The sequence below is a fragment of the Mauremys mutica genome, chromosome 1, assembly GCF_020497125.1.
Source record: "Mauremys mutica isolate MM-2020 ecotype Southern chromosome 1, ASM2049712v1, whole genome shotgun sequence".
Taxonomy (NCBI): domain Eukaryota; kingdom Metazoa; phylum Chordata; order Testudines; family Geoemydidae; genus Mauremys; species Mauremys mutica.
This window is the reverse complement of record NC_059072.1, coordinates 216606220-216631143: the sequence shown is the minus strand read 5'-3', so window position 1 is coordinate 216631143 and position 24924 is coordinate 216606220. Positions and strand designations below refer to the sequence as shown.

Below are 24924 nucleotides of genomic sequence, written 5' to 3'. Positions count from 1 at the left end.
TAGGACTTTCTGGAAGGGAGAGGGAGGAGCAGAGACACGGTGCTTTCCTGCTCTGACCCTCCCTCCCAGAAAGTCCTAAACACCGCCAACAACTGTTCGGCAGCATTTAGGATTTTCGGGGGTGGGAGGGGAGCAGTAGTAGAGATGCGGGGCTTCCCTGCTCCTCCCCCTCCCTCCCAGCGCTTCGTGCTTAGGACTTTCTGGGACGGAGGGGCAGGAGCTGGGAAGTCCTGCATCTCCGCTCCTCCCCCTCCCTCCCAGAAAGTCCTAAGCGCCATCAAACAGCTGTTTGGCGGTGCTTAGAACTTTGCGGGGGGAGGGATGTGGCGTGCTCCAGAAAGGAGGTGGAGTGGGGGTGGGAAGAGGTGGGCCTGGAGCATTCCCGACAAAATCTGAGCCTGTTCTCCGGGGAAGCTGCAGCTACTGCTGCAAATGTGCTTCCTAGTGTCCTTGCCTGCAGCAGGCGGTGCCTGTGTGGGGTAAGCCAGGGGCACTTCCCAACCACAGTACAGTACAGTATATAATGCATTTTGTCTGCCCCCCAAAAATTTCCTTGGAACCTAACCCCTTGCATTTACATTAAATCTTATGGGACAATTGGATTCATTTAACTCTGTTTCACTTAAAGTTGCATTTTTGAGGAACAGAACTACAACGTTAAGTGAGGAGTTACTGTACCACATATGTTGTATGTGATGTATTTTTTTTATAGTGGGAGTCTCGTAGGGCACTCTATACATAAGATTATGTTAAGTCTTTCATTATGACCCCATGAATTCATATGCTTCTAAACTTCTGGGAAATTCCTCTTTGGGAATATTTTTTTCTATGCTTAGTCTCAGCCAGATGTACATTTTTGAAAGTTAATGAGCATACTCTTATCACCCATATGCATATATATTGAATATTTCATTCCTATATTTGACTTATATCTTGCTACTTAAATGTATCTTCTGATACATTAATTTAACTCAGGAAATGTATACTGTCATAGTTCTGGGCAATTATGCCTCTATTCCCCTTCCATGGTCCAGCAAGGGCACCCTCTCTAGTCTCCAAAGCTGTCACCTGCCCTGGGTGAAGCCCTGTCTCTCTTCCTCTCCTGACCAGGGTATTTCCAGGCTGCACAGTCCCCTCACTGCACTGTGTTATTCCCCAGAACACAGGCTGCCTAAGGAGGCCTGCTTCATTTCTCTCCTCAGAGAAGGTACACAGTGTAATTGCCACAGTTAAGTTACAACACAGTAGACACATTTATTCTTAAGATGGAAGCATTACAAAGAAGATATATTAAATATATCATATACAATAAAAGAACCTACACATAGGGTAATCAGCTTACCAGAGATCACCCCATCATTGTTTGGTGATTAGTCCTTCAAACCCCACAGGGGTTTTCACTGTGGTCACAAGTTCATAACAGCTTCAGCTCAGAACCAGCAACTAAGTCTTATGGGACCTCAGTGGGCCAAAGACCCAATCCTTTCTTCTTGCACTATAGGTCCTGGATCAGAAAGGAGTCCCTAAAGTCAGTTTTAACTCAGGTATTTAACTAAACATCCTTCTTTTGTCTGTTGGTTCCTGGAGAATCCAGTTTGAACCAGTATAGGAGATCCTTTCTTCAAGTTGTGGTAGCTCTCCGGACCTGTTACAATTTGCTTAATCATCCTCCACTGCTCTTAGTTCCTGGAGGGCTGGAAATATATACAGTGTCTCAGTAGTACATAAACATTTGCTTTTTTAATATAATGAACTCCTAAAATACTTAAACCTAATCCGATAAGGTTTAATTTAATTCAATAGGTTTGTCCAGAAGATTGTCATATCTGTCACACATACAATAAAATATACAAGGTTTAGAATACTGAGAATTTCACATTACTCTGAGAAACCTGATTTCAAATGACATTAATGGATGTCTTCATATGTACATGTATAGGATCCAGGTAGGGGGAGGCCAATAGCAAACTAACAGGCAAATATGTCCCCGCTAAGAAGACCTGCAAACTGGCCCTGTCCAGCAGGCAGGATTCCTCCCTTTCCCTGAGGTGCCAGGTCAGGGACGGAGCCACTTCACTCAATGTATAAGGCACATATCACAGAGCCTTGAATCAGAGCAAACAAACTGTCAGAAAAACAACATCTCTGGGGCCTGCAACCTGTAGCAGGCAAAATGGCGTATGGTCTCCTCTCCTCCATTTCCTTTTTCTGTTTGTATGACCCAGCCTTAGGGTGGAGCAGGGCTTCTTACTTTCACCCAGGCTGTTTTGGCTGCAAGTGCCAGACTGTCCCTTAAAGGTGTAGTACACCCCTTCAGAGAGCAATACATGTTTGCACAATCACGGTGTGTACTATACACACAGTGACTGTTTCAGAGGGCAACAGCCATGAAACACCACTAAAGGGAAAACTAATTTCTAATGTGTATCTTGATAAAGCTGAATTTTTTTTTGATTTTGTATTTTTCTATGGTTCCTGGAGACAAGCCATACTGAATAGTAAATTAGTCAACTATATATTTAACAAGAAAAATAAAAATGAACAGAAAAGTTGATGTACAGGCAACGTATTATAATTATTGTTAATTTGTATGACTGTAACAACTAAAAGCCCTAGTCACGGACCAGGACCCTATTGTGCTAAATGCTGTACACACACAGAACAGCTACGTTTGTGATGCAGGAACCCTAACTTTTGCATTCTTTAAACATTATTATATTAGCTATTTAATCTTAATGTTCCATCAGTTTATTCATTTTTTTCCATTTAGTTTTCTATATTCAAAAAAAGAAAGGAAGGACTAAAAACAAGAAAAAAAGAACCTTCCAATGAGTCCACATGTTTGGGGACACATGTACAACATTTCTATTAAGCCCTGTACAATATATCTATAGATTTCACACACTTTTAACTGTACCAATAACGCATGGGGTGTACCTCATCCAGTGCACTAAATGCCTCCAACAACAACTATGCATGTAAAACAAGACAATCACTATGCTCTCAAATAAGCTCACACAATATCACATCATCTGTGCGCAAACACTTTTCATAAAACAATCACTCCATATCTGAACTCTGAGTCCTCGTTCTCAAAAAAAAAAAACCAACCCTGCACACATTCAAGAGACAAGTGTGGGAGCTTAAATACATATCTATCATGATCTTAATAAAGACACTGGATTTATAGTTTATTACAACCATCTGTAACCCATTAACACCCCCTTTTTGTCCTACGACTGCAGAGGTGTTAACTGGCCACTTCACCTTGACTGGTCTCTTACAATACGTGGTAACTACTTTATGCTAAACAATCTGTTCCATCTTGTATTTGGCTGTGATCCTCTGAGTACCTTTTCCAGACCTGAAGAAGAGCATTGTGTGGTTCAAGAGCATGTGTCTTTCACAAACAGAAGTCAGGCCAGTAAAAGATGTTACCCCACCTACCTTACCTCTCTAATATCCTGGCACCAACACAGCTACATCACCACATCAAACACTTAGGTTAAATGTTAATACTTCCTAAACCGGACATGCATGTTGTGTTTTTTTCCCAACTGTACACTTCTAGTCCCCATTACATTTTGTACTGTACTGTATACTTTTAAGATAAGCCTAAGGTTTTTGTTTTTCAAATGAAAACCTCTTTTTTTCAAACCTATTATAGAATCTTAGGACTGGGGAGGACCTTGAGAGGTCATTTAGTCCAGTCCCCTGCACTCATGGCAGGACAAAGTATTATCTCTAGACCATCTTTGACAGGTGTTTGTCTAACCTGCTCTTAAAAATCTCCAGTGATGGAGATTCTACAACCTCCCTAGGCAAGTTATTCCAGTACTTAACCATCCTGACAGGAAGTTTTTCCTAATGTCCAACCAAAACTGCTCATTTAAATTGAAATTTAAGCCCATTGCTTTTTGTCCTATCCTCAGAGGTTAACAAGACCAATTCACCCTCCTCCTTGTAACAACCTTTAGTATACTTGAAAACTGTTATGTCCCCTCTCAGTCTTCTCTTCTCCAGACTAAACAAGCACAGTTTTTTCAATCTTCCTTCATGATTCAGGTTTTCAAAACCTTTAATCATTTTTGTTGCTTTTCTCTGGACTTTCTGCTGTTTGTCCACATTTTTCTGAAATGTGGCGCCCAGAGCTGGACACAATACTCCAGTTGAGGCCTAATCAGTGCAAGTAGAGCAGAAGAATTACTTCCCATGGCTTGTTTACAACACTACCACTAATACATCCCAGAATGTTGTTTGTGGTTTTTTTCAGTGTTACACTGTTGACTCATATTTAGCTTTTGATCCAGTATGACCCCCACACCTCTTTCTGCAGAATTCTTTCCTAGACAGTCATTTCCCATTTTATATGTGTGCAATTGAGGTGCATCAAAAGCAATGATCTTAATTAAGAGCTGCTAACATAAAATTTTAAAGGGACACCAACTCAAAACCTAGTTAATTTTAAAATAATGAGTTAAAAGTAATTTCAGTATTATACCTGATCCTACGTACTCCTGCTACTGATTTGTGGTTTTAAAAATCACATTTTTATTTTTTCTTGCTTGCTTTTTTCCTGTTAAAATCCCCACAGAAACAAGCTTCCTGACTAAATATTCAGTGGAAAAGTGAAACTAACCGTATATAAAGTGTCAAATGCTTGAATTAAGCCAACTACATTAATAGAGAAAAATAATTTTAATTACAGTAATTATAGGCATGACTTGTAAAAATATCAGTCAAAACATTTTCAGACAGAAGTGTGATATTTATGTTTTCAATGTTCCATTGCCTTTAAAAATTTGCTGTAGCTCAGACAAAGTGTGATTTTAAAAAAATGTTTTAAGGAATTGTAATTTCAGATGTCCTTACTTAACAACAAGAAATTTTGAACAAACTTACTAAAATAAATCCACACTGGATGTAAATGAATCATGGAAAATATAATCTAACAAGCATGAAAGCTATGAGTGCAAGAAAACAGGACACTGAAATTGTGTTACAAACCTCAGTGTAACATGCTACCAAATACACACCTTACCTTATATAGTATACCTACAATTATACAAATGTAGCACTTTTGAATCAATGTATTAACGTGTATAAAGATATTTAAAATGTTTATGATGAATTAATGTGTTTAAAGATATTGAAATTTGTCTCCATGGTGCATTAGCACATTACACAACCACTGCATTTTCCCTCTCTGTTTATAGTATTTTTCATACTACAGAGGTGTGTGGTTAATGATGTTCATATAATTTCATGTTCCAACTATTAATGGATAGTGGGCACAATTTGCCTTTTGAATCATCTTCCCTGGGAAGTCAAGTTTAGCTGAGGTGTCTGACATACCCTACAGCGAAGTACATTTTCCTACCTGGAAAAGTAGTCTTCTATTCATTATGCCTGAAGGCATACTGGCCCAGTGGGATATTAGCAACCTTTGTAGTACCTTCTCTGTGTCCAAGAAACACTTACACACATACCCACAGAATTATAAACCTAATTCTATCCTGTTCCCTACCCCCACCACATCATCTCTCAAGGAGAATATAAAAATAACATATAAAATATAAATATATTAATATATTTTATATAAAATATAAAATAACAGAACGCCACTAGCCATCACCTACAGCCCCCAACTAAAACCTCTCCAGCGCATCATCAAGGATTTACAACCTATCCTTAAAGATGATCCCTCACTCTCACAGATCTTGGGAGACAGGCCAGTCCTCGCTTATAGACAGCCTCCCAACCTGAAGCAAATACTCACCAGCAACCGCACACCATACAACATAAACACTAACCCAGGAACCTATCCTTGCAACAAAGCCCGATGCCAGCTCTGTCCACATATCCATTCCAGTGACACCATCATAGGACCTAATCACATCAGGCACGCCATCAGGGGCTCGTACACCTGCACATCTACCAACGTGATATATGCCATCATGTGCCAGCAATGCCCCTCTGCCATGTACATTGGCCAAACTGGACAGTCTCTACGCAAAAGAATAAATGGACACAAATCTGACATCAGGAATCATAACATTCAAAAACCAGTGGGAGAACACTTCAACCTCTCTAACCACTCAGTGACAGACTTGAAGGTGGCAATTTTGCAACAAAAAAACTTCAAAAACAGACTCCAAAGAGAAACTGCTGAACTCGAATTAATATGCAAACTAGACACAATTACCTGTGGTCTAAACAAAGACTGGGAATGGTTGGGTCATTACATTAATTGAATCTATTTCCCTATGTTAAGTTCTCCTCACACCTTCTATGGGCCATCTTAATTATCACTTCAAACAATTTTTTTTCCTCCTGCTGACGATAGCTCATCTCAATTGATTAGACTCTGCCTGTTGGTATGCATACTTCCACCTTTTCATGTTCTCTGTATGTATAAATATCTCCTGTCTGTGTGTTCCATTCTATGCATCCGACGAAGTGAGCTGTAGCTCACGAAAGCTCATGCTTCAATAAATTTGTTAGTCTTTAAGGTGCCACAAGTACTCCTGTTCTTTTTACAAGATGGTATGTTTACTAAGGGCCCCCTGGCAAAAGCCCTGTAAGTAGACTAGACAGAGTGACACTTGACATGTAGCAAGGCCAGCTAATTATTTTTTTGTTCTCTGATCTGACATGTAGATGTGAACAGCATTACATTCTGGCTGTCACACAAGTCTCTACAGTATATAATAATCAACAAGAAGTATTGCCACTGCTTCACAGAGTCTTTTTCAAACCACAATGGAGTGCCATCCTTAATTCTGGGCTCCACTTTTACAGTTCATCTAGTTTTCTGGGTGACTAAGGCCTCTTTGTACAGTAGTGGTTAACACTCTGTGCAACAGTGAATATATTCTTTGTTTTTTTTTCCCCTCTGGAGGTCAGTTTTCATATGTAAGTTTTTCTTTGTTTCACCTGAAGATATAGTGTGAAATCCTGTACCCACTAATTCAATAGCAAACTCCCATTGACCTCACCAGGGCTAGGATATCATGCTTGGTGTTTTATGCTAGTTGAAACTGTATGGAACTATCAACACATTTTGCAGATTTTTTTAATTATTAGTATGCAATATAAATGAAAATCATAAGGAGGGGCACTAGCTTCAAAAGATGTATGTTTACCCAACTACACATGCAAGAGTACAGTGTTTGAAAATTGGGTTTAAACAGAGTTTTGATAAATTGGAATCTAATTTTGTTTAAACAGCCAGTGTGGATGAGCCTAGCACAGTAAAAATTGTAGCACAGGTAATATCTAAAGAAAGGTGTTTTAACAATGGTTCTAACAGTTTTGCCCAATTTATTCAGAATCATATTTTAATATGGTCTTAAAATACAGTTTCCTCATAAACTTAGATACAGAGTAAGAGAAGTACTAAGAAGTAAAAGGAGGTCAGAAGGCAGGCAGTCTGTGAGGATGGAACCAAAATAGCTGGCTGCAGTTACTGAGCAGCTGTACCATTATGCTGGATAAAAGTACAGTTCAGTTCTTGATCAACTTAGAGCCCTCCTAAGCACGGAGTTCATGAAACTGACTACGTTTCTATTTAAATCCAGCCCACAGAGAGTTTATTAGTTGTAATAATATAGTACATGAGAAACATGGCTTTAGTCTCAAAAATTTTCAGAAGTACGTACAGAACAAGAAGTTTTATGAACATGTGCCATTTTCTGTCTTTGCCAAAAACAGCACCTTTAGGATGGGCTTCACCCGTGTTTTCAAAGGGCTTGCTAAATGGCATGAACAGCTAACTGAATCCCATCACCTGAATTTTCATGTGAAATAGGCAAAAGACAGCTAAAACTGATATTACAGTTAAAATGGTGGCATTACAATAAATCTCGAATAAGTGCTATTGGCACTAGAAAGAAACTCAGTCTTAGTTCTTGCCCAATCCTTTATAAAACCCCAATACCTTCATTTTATGTATTTATGTTTTCATCTCCTTAAACTGAGAAGTGCTGGTAATTCACATTATACATTTGCAAGTAAGGAACGTACATAATTTTCAATTCTGAGGTTAAAGATAATGAGTTAGTGTAGGGATCTGAACTTCTGTGGCATCTCTTTCTTTTCTTGTTCTTTCCATTATCGTTTTAACAACAAATTTAGAACTCAAAATAAATGAATCTGTTAAAACCAGCTGAATGCAAAACCTGACACAGCAAGTTTAGTGGCCCAGCATGGCAAAAAAAAATATTTAGACAACATATGCAGTTCTACGATGTCATTAAATGAGATTCTCTGGCTTGCCTCACAACTCACTACAAAATCAATGTACGGCACTTTCCTTGTGTCATAGAGTCATTTTTAAACCATTAGTGGTGTTTACTTCTTATAATGAAATTGGAAAGTTTGTCACCAGAGCCCTGACTGAACTAGGTGACAATTCTAAATTAGTAAGTTTCTAAGTGTCATGAAAGAGATGTCTGCATTGTTTTAACTGATGTACCAATGACCATGTTCTGGTGGAGCCAGTACTGTCTCTTAATCTTACTAGGTTCAATCCTGAAAAATCAAGTCACATGTTTTTTGTTCTCTTTAGAAGATGGAGTTGTTTACTTTCCTGCACATCAGGCTTTTCTGCTTTAGTATGCTAGAGAATCATGGCTACTGCTAGAGGTCATGGGCTTCTCTACTATCTGCTTTTGATACACATTATCCACAAAAAAAGGCTAGTGTAAAGAGAAAACTTAGAAAATAAAAAAAACAAAAACAAAATATGTAGATAACAATTCAGATCTTCCTTCTTCTGACTGCACCATGAATCCCTCCCATCACTGCAGGTTCCTCTTTACCAGCTTATGACACTGAAAGCATTAAAAGCATTTCCAGGACAATGAAATGGAAATTTCCAAAGTCATACTAATTCCTAGAATGCTTGTGAAGAGTAATATTTTAAAAAGTCAACAGTAAGTCAGGCTTTGTTAACTTAGCAGCTGGGACACATCATACAATATAAAAACAAAACTGTGAAAAATGAACCAAACTCAAAACCAGAATGTCTCTTGTTTTCTACCACACAGCTAGTGTCCAAATCCCTTGGGGTCAGCTTTAAAAAGCTCAGCCTGAATTTTCACAACATAGTTCTACTTTTTTTTATTTACATGTGTAAACCCATTTAAAATGTATCAATACTGAAGCACTTACGGAAACCAGAAGGGGTAAGTCCCGGTGCTCCTGAAGCTGGCTTTCCCTTTAGCGCTTGAATTAAATGGTTTACTGTCGTCCAGTCAGCTCTCAAGTCTTCTAATTTTCTCTAGAACAGGAAAGTATGCATATTATTCATTCGGTAAATCTTTGTTAAAAGAGGTAGCTTTTGTTACATGAAGGAACACGAGATGTCTGCAGCACTGTTACTTTAAAAGAGTGAGAGGTCTTTTCCTACTGCATGTTTGCTTATTTTTCATGTTCAGGTATAGTCTCTCTATCATTGCATGTATACAGTTTTCTTCATATTGTGGAGCTGCCCAACACCACAAATTCAGAAACAGGAACTATTTTGTATTAACAGGAGGGACAATAACTTATCATACCCAGACAAGGGTGAGAAAGGAAAAATAGCTCCTTAACCTTCTTGAAGAGGACAGACCAATTTGTTACATGTATGTAATAGGTACTTGTGTGTTTTATCAAGTTTTATGAGCAGGAATTTGGGATGGTCATCATTTTGCTAATGAAGCCACAAGCGAGTTGTTTAGGTCATCCCAAACAAAAGCCAATAAGACCTTCATACTATATGACACCATGACTTGTTCTGAACATTACACATATACTAAAGGGTCTTATGAGTGTTTTAGAGTAGCATAATATTATGTTCTGTGTGCACAATGTTGTGACTAAGTCCAAAACTAAGCAAGAGGGCATAAACTTCATCACTCCTGGAATAGTGCAGGGAGGCATTTTAACTCAGACAGTGCTCTGGTAACAATTCCTACTCTGCTTCCTTCTTGCTCTGGAGAGGGGAGGATCATTCTGATGGAAGGATTGGGGAGAAAAACATAGTAAGTTGTTGTTGGCCTGTACCAAAAGCAAATAAAAACATTTACATTTTGGCTCAGCTGTACTGACCAGAAAGTAGGAAAGATGGACCCAAGATTCTACCCCTTATCTGCTCATTCCCTGCCTACATGTTGCAAGGAGCAGTAAATGAGTATACCGCATCCACTCCTTCCGAGTGCCCAGCCCCAAGCTTCAGGTAGACCATGCATAGGTGCTGGGACCATTCTTATTTCCTCTTACTTCCCTGCATAGACACATAGTCCAAGTCACTATCTAGCCCTGAATAACTAATGGTTTGTACTAAGCAAAATGATTTAGCTACCTTGAGTCAAACTATACAGGACTCAACAGGAGAAAGAAAAAAAAATAGAATACCTTTAAAAAACCCCAATGTTTCTAAAAATGACTTCAAAAATTTTCCTATACTTGAAAATTATCCAACTTCAGAATCTGATTTCTCAATACTTCCCAGAGCTAGAAACAAGTGAGTTTGCTCAATTGAAGAGGAGAAATCTAGCTTGGTAGGGTTGCATGACACTGGCCCATAAACATATTACCCATAGAGGCCGGACTATTGCCTGTTCTGCACCTGGGCCAGTGTTGCTGTTTTTATTGTTGTAGTTATGGGGACAGGAAATTCCACATTTAGGAATAGATAACATCTTTGTTGCTGACTGATTATTATTATTAAATTGTAGTTGTTTAAACTGCTCAAAGTTTGGAATATTGAAAGTTAAGTCCCAGTAGAGATGGATTCATGAGTAGAAAGCAGATAACACAATCAAAGATGCATGATAAATGCAATCTACCACAATACTGTTATTTTATCACATGGGTATCACCATCATATATGTGCTATGTTTCTGTGTGAGTGGATTTATACACACACACACACACACTTACACTTTTTCCACATGGCCAATAGCTCCAGTCCATTCAATATGTTTTAACCCTAGACATTTATCCCAGAATTGAAGCTGAGGAAAAGACAGCTACTCTAATAATTATTCATTAAATAATAGGAGAGAGGTCTTAAACAAAAGTTTAAAAGATTACACAACTAAGACCTAGTCTTTTTTAATAATTTGGTGAGTTATATTTTTCTTATGTGTAGTGTTGGTCCCGCCAAATAAAAATCTCACTGTTGTAATTGCTTTACTCACTCATTCACGTTGACAGGGGCCACAGATTTGTTCCTGACTATGATACAATGCAGAACGCGCTTGCCATGGACCCTGAGAAACGTAATGTTTAAGACACAGTAGAACATGGAAGGGAGTATTTATCTCTAAATTCTTCAAACAGAATTACATTTTAATCTACTTCTGCATCTTCAGTAAATGAGCATGATTGTTGTAAAAAGTTCACACATTTAAAAGGATTAAATTTGTGAAAGTGAATGAAAAATGCTGTAACAATAGCCCTACAGTTTTGGTGACAACTCAGGTTAGCAAGAAATGTTATATTTACTTTGAACTTAGGCACACTTCAGTTTAAGTTATGCAATGTTCAAATGAATCTCTGTGGAAGCACTTGAATATTTGTATCAAGATAGAAATATTAAGAGAGAGGTACTGCATAATATACAATGGCCCTGAGCACAATACTGAGAGAAAGGAGACATAGTTCTAATCATGGCTCTGATGCTGACTCTTTCTGGCCTTAGCTAGGTAACTTTTCTCTCATGTGTTGGTGTCTGAATTTTCCTACCTGTAATGTTAGTGCATTAAACACTTACATTAGATCAGGGTGCTGGGTAGGTGGGGGAGTTACTGTATGTAAAGTGCTTTGCAGTGTAGAGTACTATGTAAGTACCTGATTCCAGGGCAACTGATGGTATGCAAGCAGAGTGCTGTGTCTGTGTGCTGTCAATCACCAGATTGGGGCCATTATGTATAGTTGTTATTACCACATTCAAAAAACCTCAACCCCTCTGAGCTACATTTTATAAAAATGGCTCCAAAACTATACAAACCACATCATAACAGTGAGTGCTTTGCACTACTAATGTAGCATAATAATACTTTTTTTTTTAAGGGATCACATTTTCTATCCTATTCTCTACCATGCCCATTACCATATATTCAAGGGCCTTCATAAATCAATGCTACAAACCAACAACAAGACCAGTCTGCCTAAAGTGAACTCACTCTCTCCAGGTTACCATGCAAATTGTTTTCCCACCCTAGCCCTCAAAATTAAGGAAGCTTCTAGAGTCACTGGGCTAACATCACTTTTCACACTTTCCTCAAATATATATATATATATATATATATAACAGATGGAGATGGCACCAAACTATCGCTCCAATTTTTAGTGACACAGCTAAGAAATAAGATGTGTACCTTATCATCATCATCAAGCAACATTTATATAATACCATAGGTCTAAGGCAGTGCTTTCTAAACATAGAAAAAAGTAAGTTTCCCGACTACCTTTTGGGTGTTACACGTGGCTGCTGCTGAAACAAATGCTTAATTAAATACTGGTAAACAAATATGTTACTAGAGGCAAATATGACAAAGAGGACATTGGTGATTCACTGCTGCTCTGTGTCAGCTATTCTTGCCAGGCCTGACATACTCACTAACACACTGTTGTCATAATCTGTATCTAAAAGATGTCATGGAAGGTATCAGATACAAAGTGGTAAAACACTGGTCCTGAAAGTCATTGTGGGGTGAATGTACAGGGTGTGTACAAAATTATAAATATGTGCTAGAATTATGTTCTTTAAATATGTTTGGCAGACAGGGCCTACATGCAGTCTGACCTAGACAAATGAATGTGTATTTGCTTCTCTGACCAGCCTGGGCATTAGGCAGAGACAATGAAGCACATTTATAGGGAAAGTAAACAAAGCCATCAGGGGAGCAAGTGGAGAAAGATGATCACTTAGCAGTCTCCATGGGGAATGGAGACTGCACCCCCTGGAAGCCTTCCTACATCTTAAATCAAGGTCAATGAACATTGGGAGGCTACAAGTGTGTGTGTGTGTGGGGGGGGAGTTTTGGCATCTTTCACCTAAAGAGACAATGAAGCTGAGCACTTTGAATTTTGTGAAGGGTCCTCACCAGAAAGTCTGGTTAGTCATGCTGGAAAAGAGATTTGTGGAGAAACACTTCTTTGAACAAGAAACTCTAGTTTGTTAGATCAGGTTTTAGTCTTCGAAGCATATTTTTACTTTTGTTTGCTTCTAACCCTTTCTATCGTTATTTCTTATATTTGGTATCACTTAAACCTATTTCTTCTTGTTTAATAAACTTGTTTTACTTTAACTATAAACCAATTCACTGCTTTGATTAAAATAGAGTGCTTGTTAACCCCAATTAAGGTACTAAGCTGATGGGTATTGTCTTTTTAAGGGAGCAGCAAACTTAACTTCTGCGAGTTTCAGTGAGAAGGCTAGATATTGCAGAGAGAGGTATTTATATAACAGAGAGGTATCTGAGGTACTCCGGAGTTAGGGTTCACGGACTGTTACTTGCTAGGCAAGGTGGGGAATGGCAGACTCTGGAAGAGTTTGCTGGAAGAGAAAACAAGCTGGTATGTTAGGGAGCTGAAACAGCTTGGCAGCAACAAAACTCTCAATTACTGAGGCTGACAGGGGTAGCACAGGAACTCACAATCCTGGGAACCCCAGCAGATGGTCACACTTACTAAATCAAAATTCAATCCTTGTTTGAGGACACATAAAGCATGATCCTTACAAGCACTGCAGTTTATATATAATGCTCTATTATCATGAATTCATGCAAAAGAAAAGAGACAAGCACTGTGGCAATAGATTTCCATTGTCCATCTTACCAAAGAACAGCTCATCTGGGACTGAGACAAGAATTTTTAAATGGAAAAGATAGGCTATCTAAATGATCAAATCTACATTCACTAGATTGTCATTTTGAAGGCAGTTAGACATTAAAGAATTGATGACGATTCCTTGGTAATATACAAACACTGGTTCTGGCAACAGTGTTTGTTTGGAAAGGCAAGTAGGTTTAAGTGAGGTTTAATTTAGGTAGTTAAAAAAATAAAAAACAACTGGAAGAATAAAACATCCCTGGCTGTGACTGACTAACTGAAAATGACTAATGATGCTGTCATTTTGCAACTCTTATCTGATGAAATGATGGCTGGCAGATTGTAATAGCCCTCTTGTCTTCAGCAATTATTTTGTGTCAATAGGTGGGGGTGGGGTGGCAAATAAACTTCCAGCCAAATGTAGAAACCAATGTAGGGATTTATCTTTTTTATTATTGTGTCAAAAATAATAAATTGGGAAAGAAAGCCCTTTTAGATATACAAAGCTTGAAGTAGGTGTGAAGCAACTGGGTTGCAGCTTTTGAAATTGACAAAACAAAATGATGGGAAAGGTCACTTACTTTTCAGTATTTAGCTACTGTATTGTGTTAGTTTCACTTCACCATAGGGAAAACCTTTTATATACATTTCTAACAGGATATAAGAGAGATTATGCTTCCTATTCTTGGGCAATTCATGCCATACAATTCTCCACTTCCATTGTAGCTTAGATGAGAGAGAAATGTAATGCAGATATCTTGATCAAATTATTTTTCAGCTAAAAAAAATCCTGTAAAATTTCAGACTCATTTAACTTAGATGAGGGGAGAAACGCATGTGAATCGCATCAAACATAGAGGTGGAGTACCCTCTGCTATGCCTGTCCAAACCAGAATGCCACATGTTAATATGAATCCTGTTTACACTTTAAGTGCATTGATATTTAACAAAAATATTTATATTTCAAAAAGTAGCTTTAGTCCTAACTTATTACAGATGTGCTTGGCAGTACCGCCTGTTATTAAAGTTGCCTGACATTAGAAGACTCTCTTTTCAGTTGCTTATAACTTTGCCAAATATTAAACACTTGAGCTGAGAGTCTCCACATCAGGCGTCTTCCTCAGGCTGAACTGTTTGGGAAAATTTCAGCCAAAATGGTTCATTTACCTCCAATAAATTGGAAGTATGTTGTTTTGCTCATGTTAAAAAATGTGAACATACAATGTCAGAATGTGAAATGCTCTAGTGCTTCCCAATCTTTGGAGCAGAGACTTGAAAAAGGTACAGGGTATGTTTTTTGACATCCCAAAATGAAGTAGGGGGCTCTTTGGAAAAATTAGTACTTGTCATTCAATTAAAGACTGTGTCATAATGCATATGCACTGGGGGGGGGGACAAATTAAGGCTGCACATGCAACCTAAATTATCACATTTTCTAACTTTTTAGTGCCTTATTTTGCAACCTTAATAATGTTCTTTTAACATAGCTATTTGGGGGAGGAGGATTTAATCTAAAGCTAGAGATATAAAGTTGTTATAATTTCAACTGCACCTTTGCTGCAGAGAAAGGAATTGTTGCATTAGCTATAAAGACTTTCTTGGGACTTACAAATGGTGATTGGTACTGGAATTTACTCAGTAAGAACCACCACAAAGAGGCTCTCAATATAAACGGGTGAAAGACTAGGAAAACTACATCAAAAAAGCAATTTCACATTCTGACATTGTATGTTCACATTTCTATTACTCACTGTATACCAGATAGTCACTGAGACAGAAATTAACTTCACAGGTTGGTCAATTAACTAAATGGCAGTGTAATGAAAAAAGTGAAATGCAATTAGAGGTGGATCAGAAGTGAAATTCCCTACACTCCACAAATAGTTATTAACTTGCAAGTATTCTGCATAGGCACATTGTATAATGTCATCCTCAAAATTACTGCTTAAGAGACAATATTGTTTTGAATTACATAATAGCACCTGGCATTCACCACATCTAATACAGTAATTTCATTCCATTAAAAATATCTCTAGGAATTTTACTATTGGAATCAGTTTGGACATCTCTAAATAAAATGGATAGACTAAGCATGTTTCTTGGACATACCAAATATTTGTTTCACAAACTAACACAGACTAAAATCTACAGCAGCACACATTTGTAGTCTATTGTTATTGGTGCTCACACCTTACTTATTAAGATATGGCATAAGGTCTTCTAAGATTATAACTGCAGTCAGACTAAATGTGTAAATGCAATGATCACAGCGAAACCTTTGTTTCATCATCCACTACGTGCACAGGTGACATGTGCCTATTCCCAATAATAATAGCTCCCCTCTGAAGCCAAGAAAACTGAACAACACAGTCTAAAGCTTTGTGGCTGCACACTTTCATCAGGGTACTAGCTTAAAATCACCTTGAATTCACCTTTTTGGGTATTTTCTAAAGGTTTCCAATTTAACTATTAAAGAATATTAATAGTTTTAATAAAATCTGGAATACCAACAAAGAAAGCAGTTCTCAAAGGTTTCTTTGGAGAAAAAGAAAAGAAAAGGAACAAAAATATTATTAAATAAAAATATATTCATTTTTAAAGTGGTAAAGATAGAATTTAAAAGTGACTTAACGAAGATTTTATAAATGGTAGAAAAATAAACTGCAAATACATTTCACAGGAACTAAGCACAAGCTGCAGAACAAAAAAGGAAGTATGTGACCTTACAGAGAATATAAGTCACAATAACTTTGTTTGCAAGGACAAACAGTTTTGGTATAATAACATTATTGACCTGTGCTGTTTTGAAGAAGCTTTAAATACGAGAATGAGTCTTGCTATCGCAAGAGTCAATTGCAGGAGAAATTTGGACTGATCAGTAAGCCACTGTTAGATGCTCTTAAGAACATTTAATCATAGTGTCCACTGATAATCTGTTGTCAGATACAAAAATATAAGTAATACAACAGACATGGAATAGTTTGTGTCACAAGATTGTGCTTTATGGCTATGTTTGACAGTGATGTTTGAGTGGTGGCTTCCATCCCCCATCTATCTTCCAATCCAAAAATAGCTGGACTGTAATGGGGAGGATGCTGGTGGCCTGCTTTATCCAGTAGGTAGAGGCAATTATCCTATTGCCTCAGTACCCTATTGATATAATCTTTAATCTGATACCCATACTGGGAAAAGCAATTTGAGAACGAGCTCCCACAAGACAGCAGTCAGCCTTTCCTAACAAAATACCCTCTCCTCCAAACAAGAACAAAACACATTATATTTCAAAGGCAATTTTGCCTGGGCTTTGCCAGAGGCCAGTAGAAGAGGAGTTGTTTGAGTTGGCCTCATCCTCCTCCCCTTACTGTAGGAAATATCTAGAGGACGGGACCCTCTCTGGCCTGCCTCTTACTTCCCTCTTCAAAAAATAAAAGAACTTTTTCCACAGGAGGCCTGTAAGCCTCATTTGGAATAGAATGGGTCTTATGTTAATGGTGAGGTAAGCACACACTGTAGTGTTATGTTTTTAAGGTGAACTACTTTTTTGACTAGGTGGGTGAACACCAGTGCAGAAAGGCATACTTAGTATCACAGTGCATAGATAATTCTGGCTGTAAGCATAACATTATTTCTGCCTGTGCTGTTGCATAACAGAGCCAATATTATTTTCCAAGTTCTTTCATTGATTTAAAATAGACAACGTCAAGGACAAGCGTACAACAGGGGAAACAGAACCCATTATGTGGTAATGGATATTACTAAAAGTTGCTTCATTACCTTTACTGGATGAGTGGCTGGTTTTTCCTTATATAAATGATGCCCTTTAGACAAAACCCCTTCCACATCCGGCTGTTTAGCTTGGACTGCTGCTTCAGTTTCCTGGGGGGGGGGAGAATAGTGTGAAATTAGCTTTACTTTCAAGAATAAAACCACAGAGTCTTAAAGCTCCATAGGAGGCTGTACACATCCCCAATAGATTAGTTTCTGTTTATGGATGGTGTTGGGACAAAGAGGGTCACTGAAAAATAAAAAAGGAATAGGACAGAATAAAAGTAGTAAAATAAATAGTGATATGTCCCTTCATCCATTACGGGCTCAATAAGATGGAATTACAGAAACCAGCACAAATTCTCACTAGAAAGAACAGGCATTTGAAATCTAATTTGAACAACTCAGTCTTGTTGCCTTATTTTATATTTTAAAAAAAGAAGCTGATATTAGAAGTTAGTACAGTAGAGATTATCTTGCCCATGTGGTAGTGGACGTCTTATTCATGTGACCAAGTTGAATGCTGTTGGGTAACTAAGGCAACACTAATAATACTTTATAATGAAACTTTCAACTTGATGAGACCAAACCAATGTTACAAACTACACACTAGCATTACAGTAACTACTAAAGCCACGCTAAGACATGTATTATTATTGAGAAGGAAGAATGACACTGACTGAATTAGCAAAACCTTTTCTTGCATTTTTTTTAAATCTCCTTGAAACTTCCCATTCAAGTGTTGAACACATCCAACCCAGAGACACTTACACCCCAGGCTGGTAGTGTATAACAGCCGATTTCAAAATCATGCAACAGGGGGAACACTGCATGTAGCTAATTTAGAAAAAAAAAAGCATCTGCACAAAAAAGGGGAAAGAAGGATCATACCATGCATCCTGTTCTAAGTGATGCATTTATTATTATTATTAATATTATTATTACTATTTGTAAAGGATAATGAATGTAACACAACACTGAAATATTATCTGAAGAATCTGAATGAGTTCTTCGTTTTTTCTCCATTTTGTAGTTTCATCTGAACCTAGCAGCTTTTCAAATGAGCTATTTCCTTCACACAATCTTACTAGCTGTGCACCAACTTTCAATCTTTATTTTCTACCTGCAATCTGAATTACCATTAGTTTGACAGGACACAAAATTGTATCCCAATAGCTTCAGTCTAAGGGCTGAAGCACATCATTTCATTGATGAAAATTTGAAAAATGCTACTTTTTCCCCCCTGAGCTCTGCATTTCTCTTGTTCAAATCAATGTCATTCTCAACCACAACAAAGGACCATTTCACTTCTCAGTTTTCAACTATCAATAGAAAAGTTGTCCACAATTCTTGCCTGAAAATCTACATGCAAAACATTCTGAACAGTACAGTAAAGTTACTCTTGATGGATGTCCAAAAGTCCATTGCCTTCTCTTACTTATATTTCCTTATGTTGTTTATCAGCCCAAAATAAAGACTGTTAAAAGCTATCAAATTTCTTGCAGGGACATTTTAAATATGTTTGCATTTCACTGATACAAGTTACTCTGATTCCATCTCCATTCCAGATGAAGAATGGTCTGAAGCAAATAAGATGAAATTCAGTAAGGACCAATGCAAAGTACTCAGGAAGGAACAATCAATTGCAAACATACAAAATAGGAAATGACTGCCTAGGAAGGAGTACTGCGGAAAGGGATCTGGGGATCACAAGCTAAATATAAATCAACAGTGTAACACTGTTGCAAAAAAGTGAACATCATTTTGGGATGCATTAGGAAGAGTGTTGTAAGCAGGACACAAGTAGTAATTCTTTTGTTCTACTCATGCTGATTAGGACTCAACTGGAGTATTGTGTCTAGCTCTGGCCATCACATTTCAATAAAGATGTGGACAAATTGGAGAAAGTCCACAGGAGAGCAACAAAAATGATTAAAGGACTAGAAAACATGAGTTATGAGGGAAGATTGAAAAAAATGGGTTTGTTTAGTCTGGAGAAAAAAAAACAGGTGACATAACAGTCGTCAAGTATATAAAAGGTTTTACAAGATGTTGGTGGGAGAAAAATTGTTCTCCCTAACCTCTGAAGATAGGACAAGAAGCAATGGGCTTAAATTGCAGCAAGGGCACCTTAGGAAAAACTTCTTAACTGTCAGGGTGGTTAAGCACTGGAATAAATTGCCTAGGGAGGTTGTGGAATCTCCATCAATGGAGATTTTTAAGAGCAGGTTAGACAAACACCTGTCAGGGATGGTCTAAATAATACTTAGTCCTGCCATGGGTGCAGGGAACTGGATTAGATGACCTACTGATGTCCCTTCCACTCTTACATTTCTGTGATTCAATAAGGAGTCTTACTCCTGAGCACTATAATCACTGCAGATTTACTTTTGCCTTCTGCCACTGTTCCTTCGCTTACTTGTTTCCTTCACCTTTAGTTCAGGTTCTCTATCAGAGTTAGATTTCTTTTCCTTTTTGTCACAACATAGTCTAATCTTTTATATATTCATTTTTAAAGTGGAGGTACAGATAGAATTTAAAAGTGACTTAATGAAGATTTTATAAATGGTAGAAAATGGCACTCCAAATTCTGCAGCAAAAAAGGCTCCAATAGGCCTTAGCATAAAAAGATTACAAGTTGTAGCCACATATTCACACACCACATATATAATTTTGAAAGAAAATATTTGTTATTGTCACATGTTGGTGAGTAACATATATTTTGCATTACATAAAAAATTGAAAGAATATATAGGAAATATATAGTTCCCCAATAGGGAACTGTTACAATTTTCCATAGCTGGGTAATCAAAATGTAACATAATTAGAAGTTAAATTACCAATCTCTCTTGTTTTAACAGTCTTTTGGAAGTATTTTTCAGTGTATATTTTTAAGTCTAATATCTCAAAGTCAATTATCTTGAGATAAAGCTAAGTTCCATTGTTCAAATGTGTATTAAATGCAGCATGATGCATAATTCCAGTGTTGTTTTCTGTATGAATTCTTTTCTTGTCCGCAATGTCAAAGAAAAAATCCCTTAATGTTATCCTCAATGCTTTGTGCTTCTTTGGGCTGATATTCAAAAGTTGCACACAGTCTTACATTTGTGCTGACCCTCCAGTTTATTTTGTGATCTGCTACATAGTACAAACATCATAAGCCAAAAATGTCATATGAATTAAGTGGTTACAAATGCCAGATGAAAACATTTTTTTTTTAAAATTTTGATGTTCATGAAATATTTTCAAGAAAAGTTTTCCTTGAATTATTCCTTGCTTGAAAGAAATAAACCTTCGATAGCTTCTGTCTGTCAATGAACAAGCGTTCCAGCACGGTATCGAGTAGCACTAGAGTTCAGGTATGTCTGACAGGTGGCATTAAATTAATGTAAGTAGACAGTCTTAAATGTGCATCCAGGATTCTATTTTATCATTCAGTCCCCCAAGGAGAAGAAAAAGTAGCAACTCTGACCTAGGCTCCGCTAGTCAATTCACAACAAAATGAAGATAGCAGTTACCATCTTGTGGGTATATAATTTAAAACCATAACTTAAACTAAGAAATAGGGCCAAACTTTGCCCTTGGATGTATACTCCATGCTACCATTAAAGTTAATGGGAATTGTCCAGGCTGCCCTCCAAGGGCAAAGCTGGGCATTTAGAGGATGGGAATGCCATAACTTTGATAGTGCTGTTGCAAGTACATATACTGTATGTAGTCCTGAAAGTTCCACCACATCCACTTTGTGTTTATTGACAGACATGCTTTGGGACAGGTGCAGCGTTTTCCAGTTCATTCAACACAAAACATGTCACCATCTAAAATGTAGGTGATTCCACTGGAATTTCACATTAGGGAATCTTGTGAACTGCCTGTTAAAGGGACCCATAACTGTGTTGTTGGTCTAGTTGTAGGATTTGCCTATTAAGTCGATCAAACATAGGTCAGGTTAATATATGTCTGGTGACTAGAAATCCTGCTCTCTCTCAAACATGTAAAAAAACAACAGAACAAACATAGACTATGTCTATTCCATATAACTTTATCCAAAAAAATATCACTGTTAAAACTGATTCAGCAACAGCCTTCCAAGTGGAGCAAATGGGGTCATAAAACCTAACTGGCTTCAAGACTGTTCTTGATAAGTTTCCAGAGGGGATGTATGATGGGACTGCCTACAATGGCATGTGGCCCATCAGTAGCTGCCAGACTACTGATGGGCCACAAAAATCCCCAACTGCTGGAAATGGGACACAAGATGGGGAGGGCTCTGAGTTACTACAGAGAATTCTTTCCCAGGTGTCTGGCAGGTGGGTCTTTTCCACATGCTCAAGGTCTAACTGATTTCCATATTTGTAGAGATATTAAAGAAGGTTTATATTAGACATGGTTTATATGAAAAGTAATTTATTGTTAGAAATTATTGTTAAATAATACTTTATAACTGAAGGTTTATATTAGAAGTAAATGTGATTCCCAACATTTAGCCTCTAACCTGCAAGCCACCAGCTGTGTCTGTATGAAGCCTGCTCAAAGAAATACTTTGTATAAAACTTGTTAAACATTAATTAACTCTAAGTAAGCCAAAACAGTAGCTGTTATAGTATATAAATAGAGACCCCCACCCTCTGTAAGTTTTCATCTCACTTTATCTTTGATTGTTAAAAGACAGGGAGTCTCACATAAATTGGTAACACCCCAAAAGGTAAAGAGACAGTGAAATAGATGCGATTAAGATGGAGAATGTATGTGAATGAGTGCCTAGTTTAAATAATGAATGAATGGTTAGGGAGTTACCAGCCTGAAGAATTCAGTGTTGGCCGAAGAAGGTGTCAAGTGGGATCAACCAGATGACCCCCCGGAGGGCAAACTGGAATCCACCCCACCACACCTCAGAGTCAAAGGCACTAAAAACAAACATCTGATAACATGGAGCCAGCCACCTGCTGATTGATTTAGCAACAGCAGAATGAAGCAACTCTCATGGACTGACATAGGAATAAATTCCTATAAAACTGGACTCTAAAGACTGAGGACTTTGAGTCTATGGTTCTGCTGCCAGCCTCCAGGAGCATCAGATGCATCTGACACAGACTCGGCTCCATCCTCATGACCAAGATACCTGGCCAGTAACTTTGCATGAGCAACGTCTAGGCTGGTAACTATAACACCTATACAGAACCTGAATGAATGATTGTGTGAATGAATATATATGTGTGTGTGTGTGTGTATATATATATAAGTAATCATAGAAATAAGTAGTAAAACAACGTTGTTTGCTTTTGTGTTTTGCTTTACTATTATATTTACAATAAATGTGGCATCTTTGCCTTATCCCTCTTAATAAGATCCTGCTGGTTTTTATTATATTGGTATAACATATTTGGGGTTGGGAAGGAATTTTCCACCAGGTCAGATTGGCAGAGACTCTGGGGGGTTTTCACCTTCCTCTGAAGCATGGGGCATGGGTCACTTACAGGTTTAAACTAGCGTAAATGGTGAATTCTCTGTAACTTCTCTTTAAAGCATAATTTGAAGACTTCAGTAACTCAGCCAGAGGTTAGAGGTCTATTTCAGGAATGGGTGGGCGAGGTTCTGTGGCCTGCAATGTGCAGGAGGTCAGACTAGATTATCATGAGAGTCCTTTCTGACCTTAATGTCTATGAGTCTATGGCAGCCCAAGTGTAGAAAAGACTCTGTTAACTTCTAGCATTTCTAGCACCATGTCAGTTCAACTTGCTGACTGAATGAACATGGTGGTAAAAGTTCCAGAGCTAACAGAGTCTTGTTTATACTAGATCAATGAAACTCAATCAATGCTAACAAAAGTGGATTACATTTTGGATGAAATTACCAGTGTAGAGAAGTCAGTGTGGAAATTATGTACACATACACTTAGAGAGGCCAACCATGGTTAAAGCTGTGTTTTAAAAGTGAAGTGCAAAGTTAAAATGAAAAACGAGTTATAACTTTAAAATAAGAAATAAAATTTTGAAAGCTAGTACAGTAGGTTCCAGTCTGTCATTCTTTCAAGGAAAAAATGTAGTTTCCTTTTAATGGGATGGCAGCTGAGACTCAATTAAAATAAAAAAAAAAGAGAGAGAGAGAGAGAGAGAGGCTCTCTTCAAGGGGAAACAGCAGCTAGAAGATCTTAATTAGAAATTTTCACTACTTTACTGTGCTTGACACACTGACATTTGATAAACAAACCTATCAAATTTGGGACTATGGAGTAAATTAGAGGGCTTCATTTTCTAAAAGATTTTGACAAGATTTTCTGACTCGGACCACAAAGTATATTTTGATGTGAAGACAGGAGGCTTTATTTAATTAGACATGAAATAATATTGTGGTCTGTCAAACATCCATAGCTAGGAAAGATATTGTTATAGACGTGGCTTAAAACTGTAGCTCACTAGTTATCACAAGTTTAACTTTGTATTGACTATCTTTTGTAATCCCAAATTGCCTTGGATTGTAAGTTTTTCATAGAAGAACCCAGCTTTTATTAAGTTTCTGTCCAGCACATAGCAAAATGGGGCTACTATAGTAAAAATGATGAATCTAGTAATATTAATTGATGAACTACTGGATGGAAGAATCTCAAATGTAGTGTGATGATTGGAACTGTAGAAAGAGGATCAGGTTTCAGCAGAGTCTAGTGCAATCTGGAGTTCAGGACGTGTCTACATGCAGACATGTCTACACTGCAGTTAGACACCCGCAGCTGGCCTGTGCTAGCAGACTTGGGCTTGGGCTAACAGGCATTTTAACTGAGGTGTAGACATTCCGGCTCAGGCTGCAGCCCAAGGTCTGGGACCCTCCCACCCTGCAGGAAGGGGGCAGGGGTGGGAAAAGGTAGGATGGGGTGGTGACTTTGGGGAAGGGGTGGAATGGGGTGGGGTGAAGGCAGTGCAGGGTGGGAAGAGGCGGGGCCAGGGGTAAGGGGGGTCGAGCACCCCGGGGCGGGGGGAAGTCGGCGCCTATGCAGACATCTACACTACAATTAAACAGCCTCACAGCCCATGCCCCACAAGGCTGAGTCAGCTGGCAGGGGCCAGCTGTGGGTTTTTAACTGCAGTGTAGACATATCCTAAAGACCAGGCTACTATGGACAAACGCAGGCCTTTCTCAGCATATGAGACTGCATGTTCAATAGATCTCTTCGTGATAACTTGAACAACATTACTTATTCCTAATGAAACATTATGAAGCTAAGCTCTTTTGGTAGCAAATATTTGTTTATGTTAACATTGTGTTTCCCTTAGATCAGGCAGAAGGAGATCATTCTTGAATGGAAGCAGACAATTTAAAACATAGCCATAATTAGCA

The 24924-nt window shown here is 38.0% G+C and overlaps 1 protein-coding gene across 20 annotated transcripts in view; it reads right to left on the bottom strand.

The window, feature by feature from the left end:
• Positions 1-24924, bottom strand: part of DMD (dystrophin) — a 2044659-nt gene that overhangs the window by 573423 nt on the left and 1446312 nt on the right. For 19 of the 20 annotated variants that reach the window (XM_044996713.1, XM_044997415.1, XM_045002732.1 and 16 more), the window contains 2 exons: positions 17602-17703; positions 9175-9283 (listed from right to left, as the gene is read on the bottom strand). In XM_044996713.1, the coding sequence (XP_044852648.1) occupies positions 9175-9283; positions 17602-17703 (211 nt within the window). Of the gene's footprint in view, positions 1-9174; positions 9284-11189; positions 11263-17601; positions 17704-24924 lie in introns of those variants that run through there. The other variant, XM_045002170.1, reaches the window with a different exon arrangement.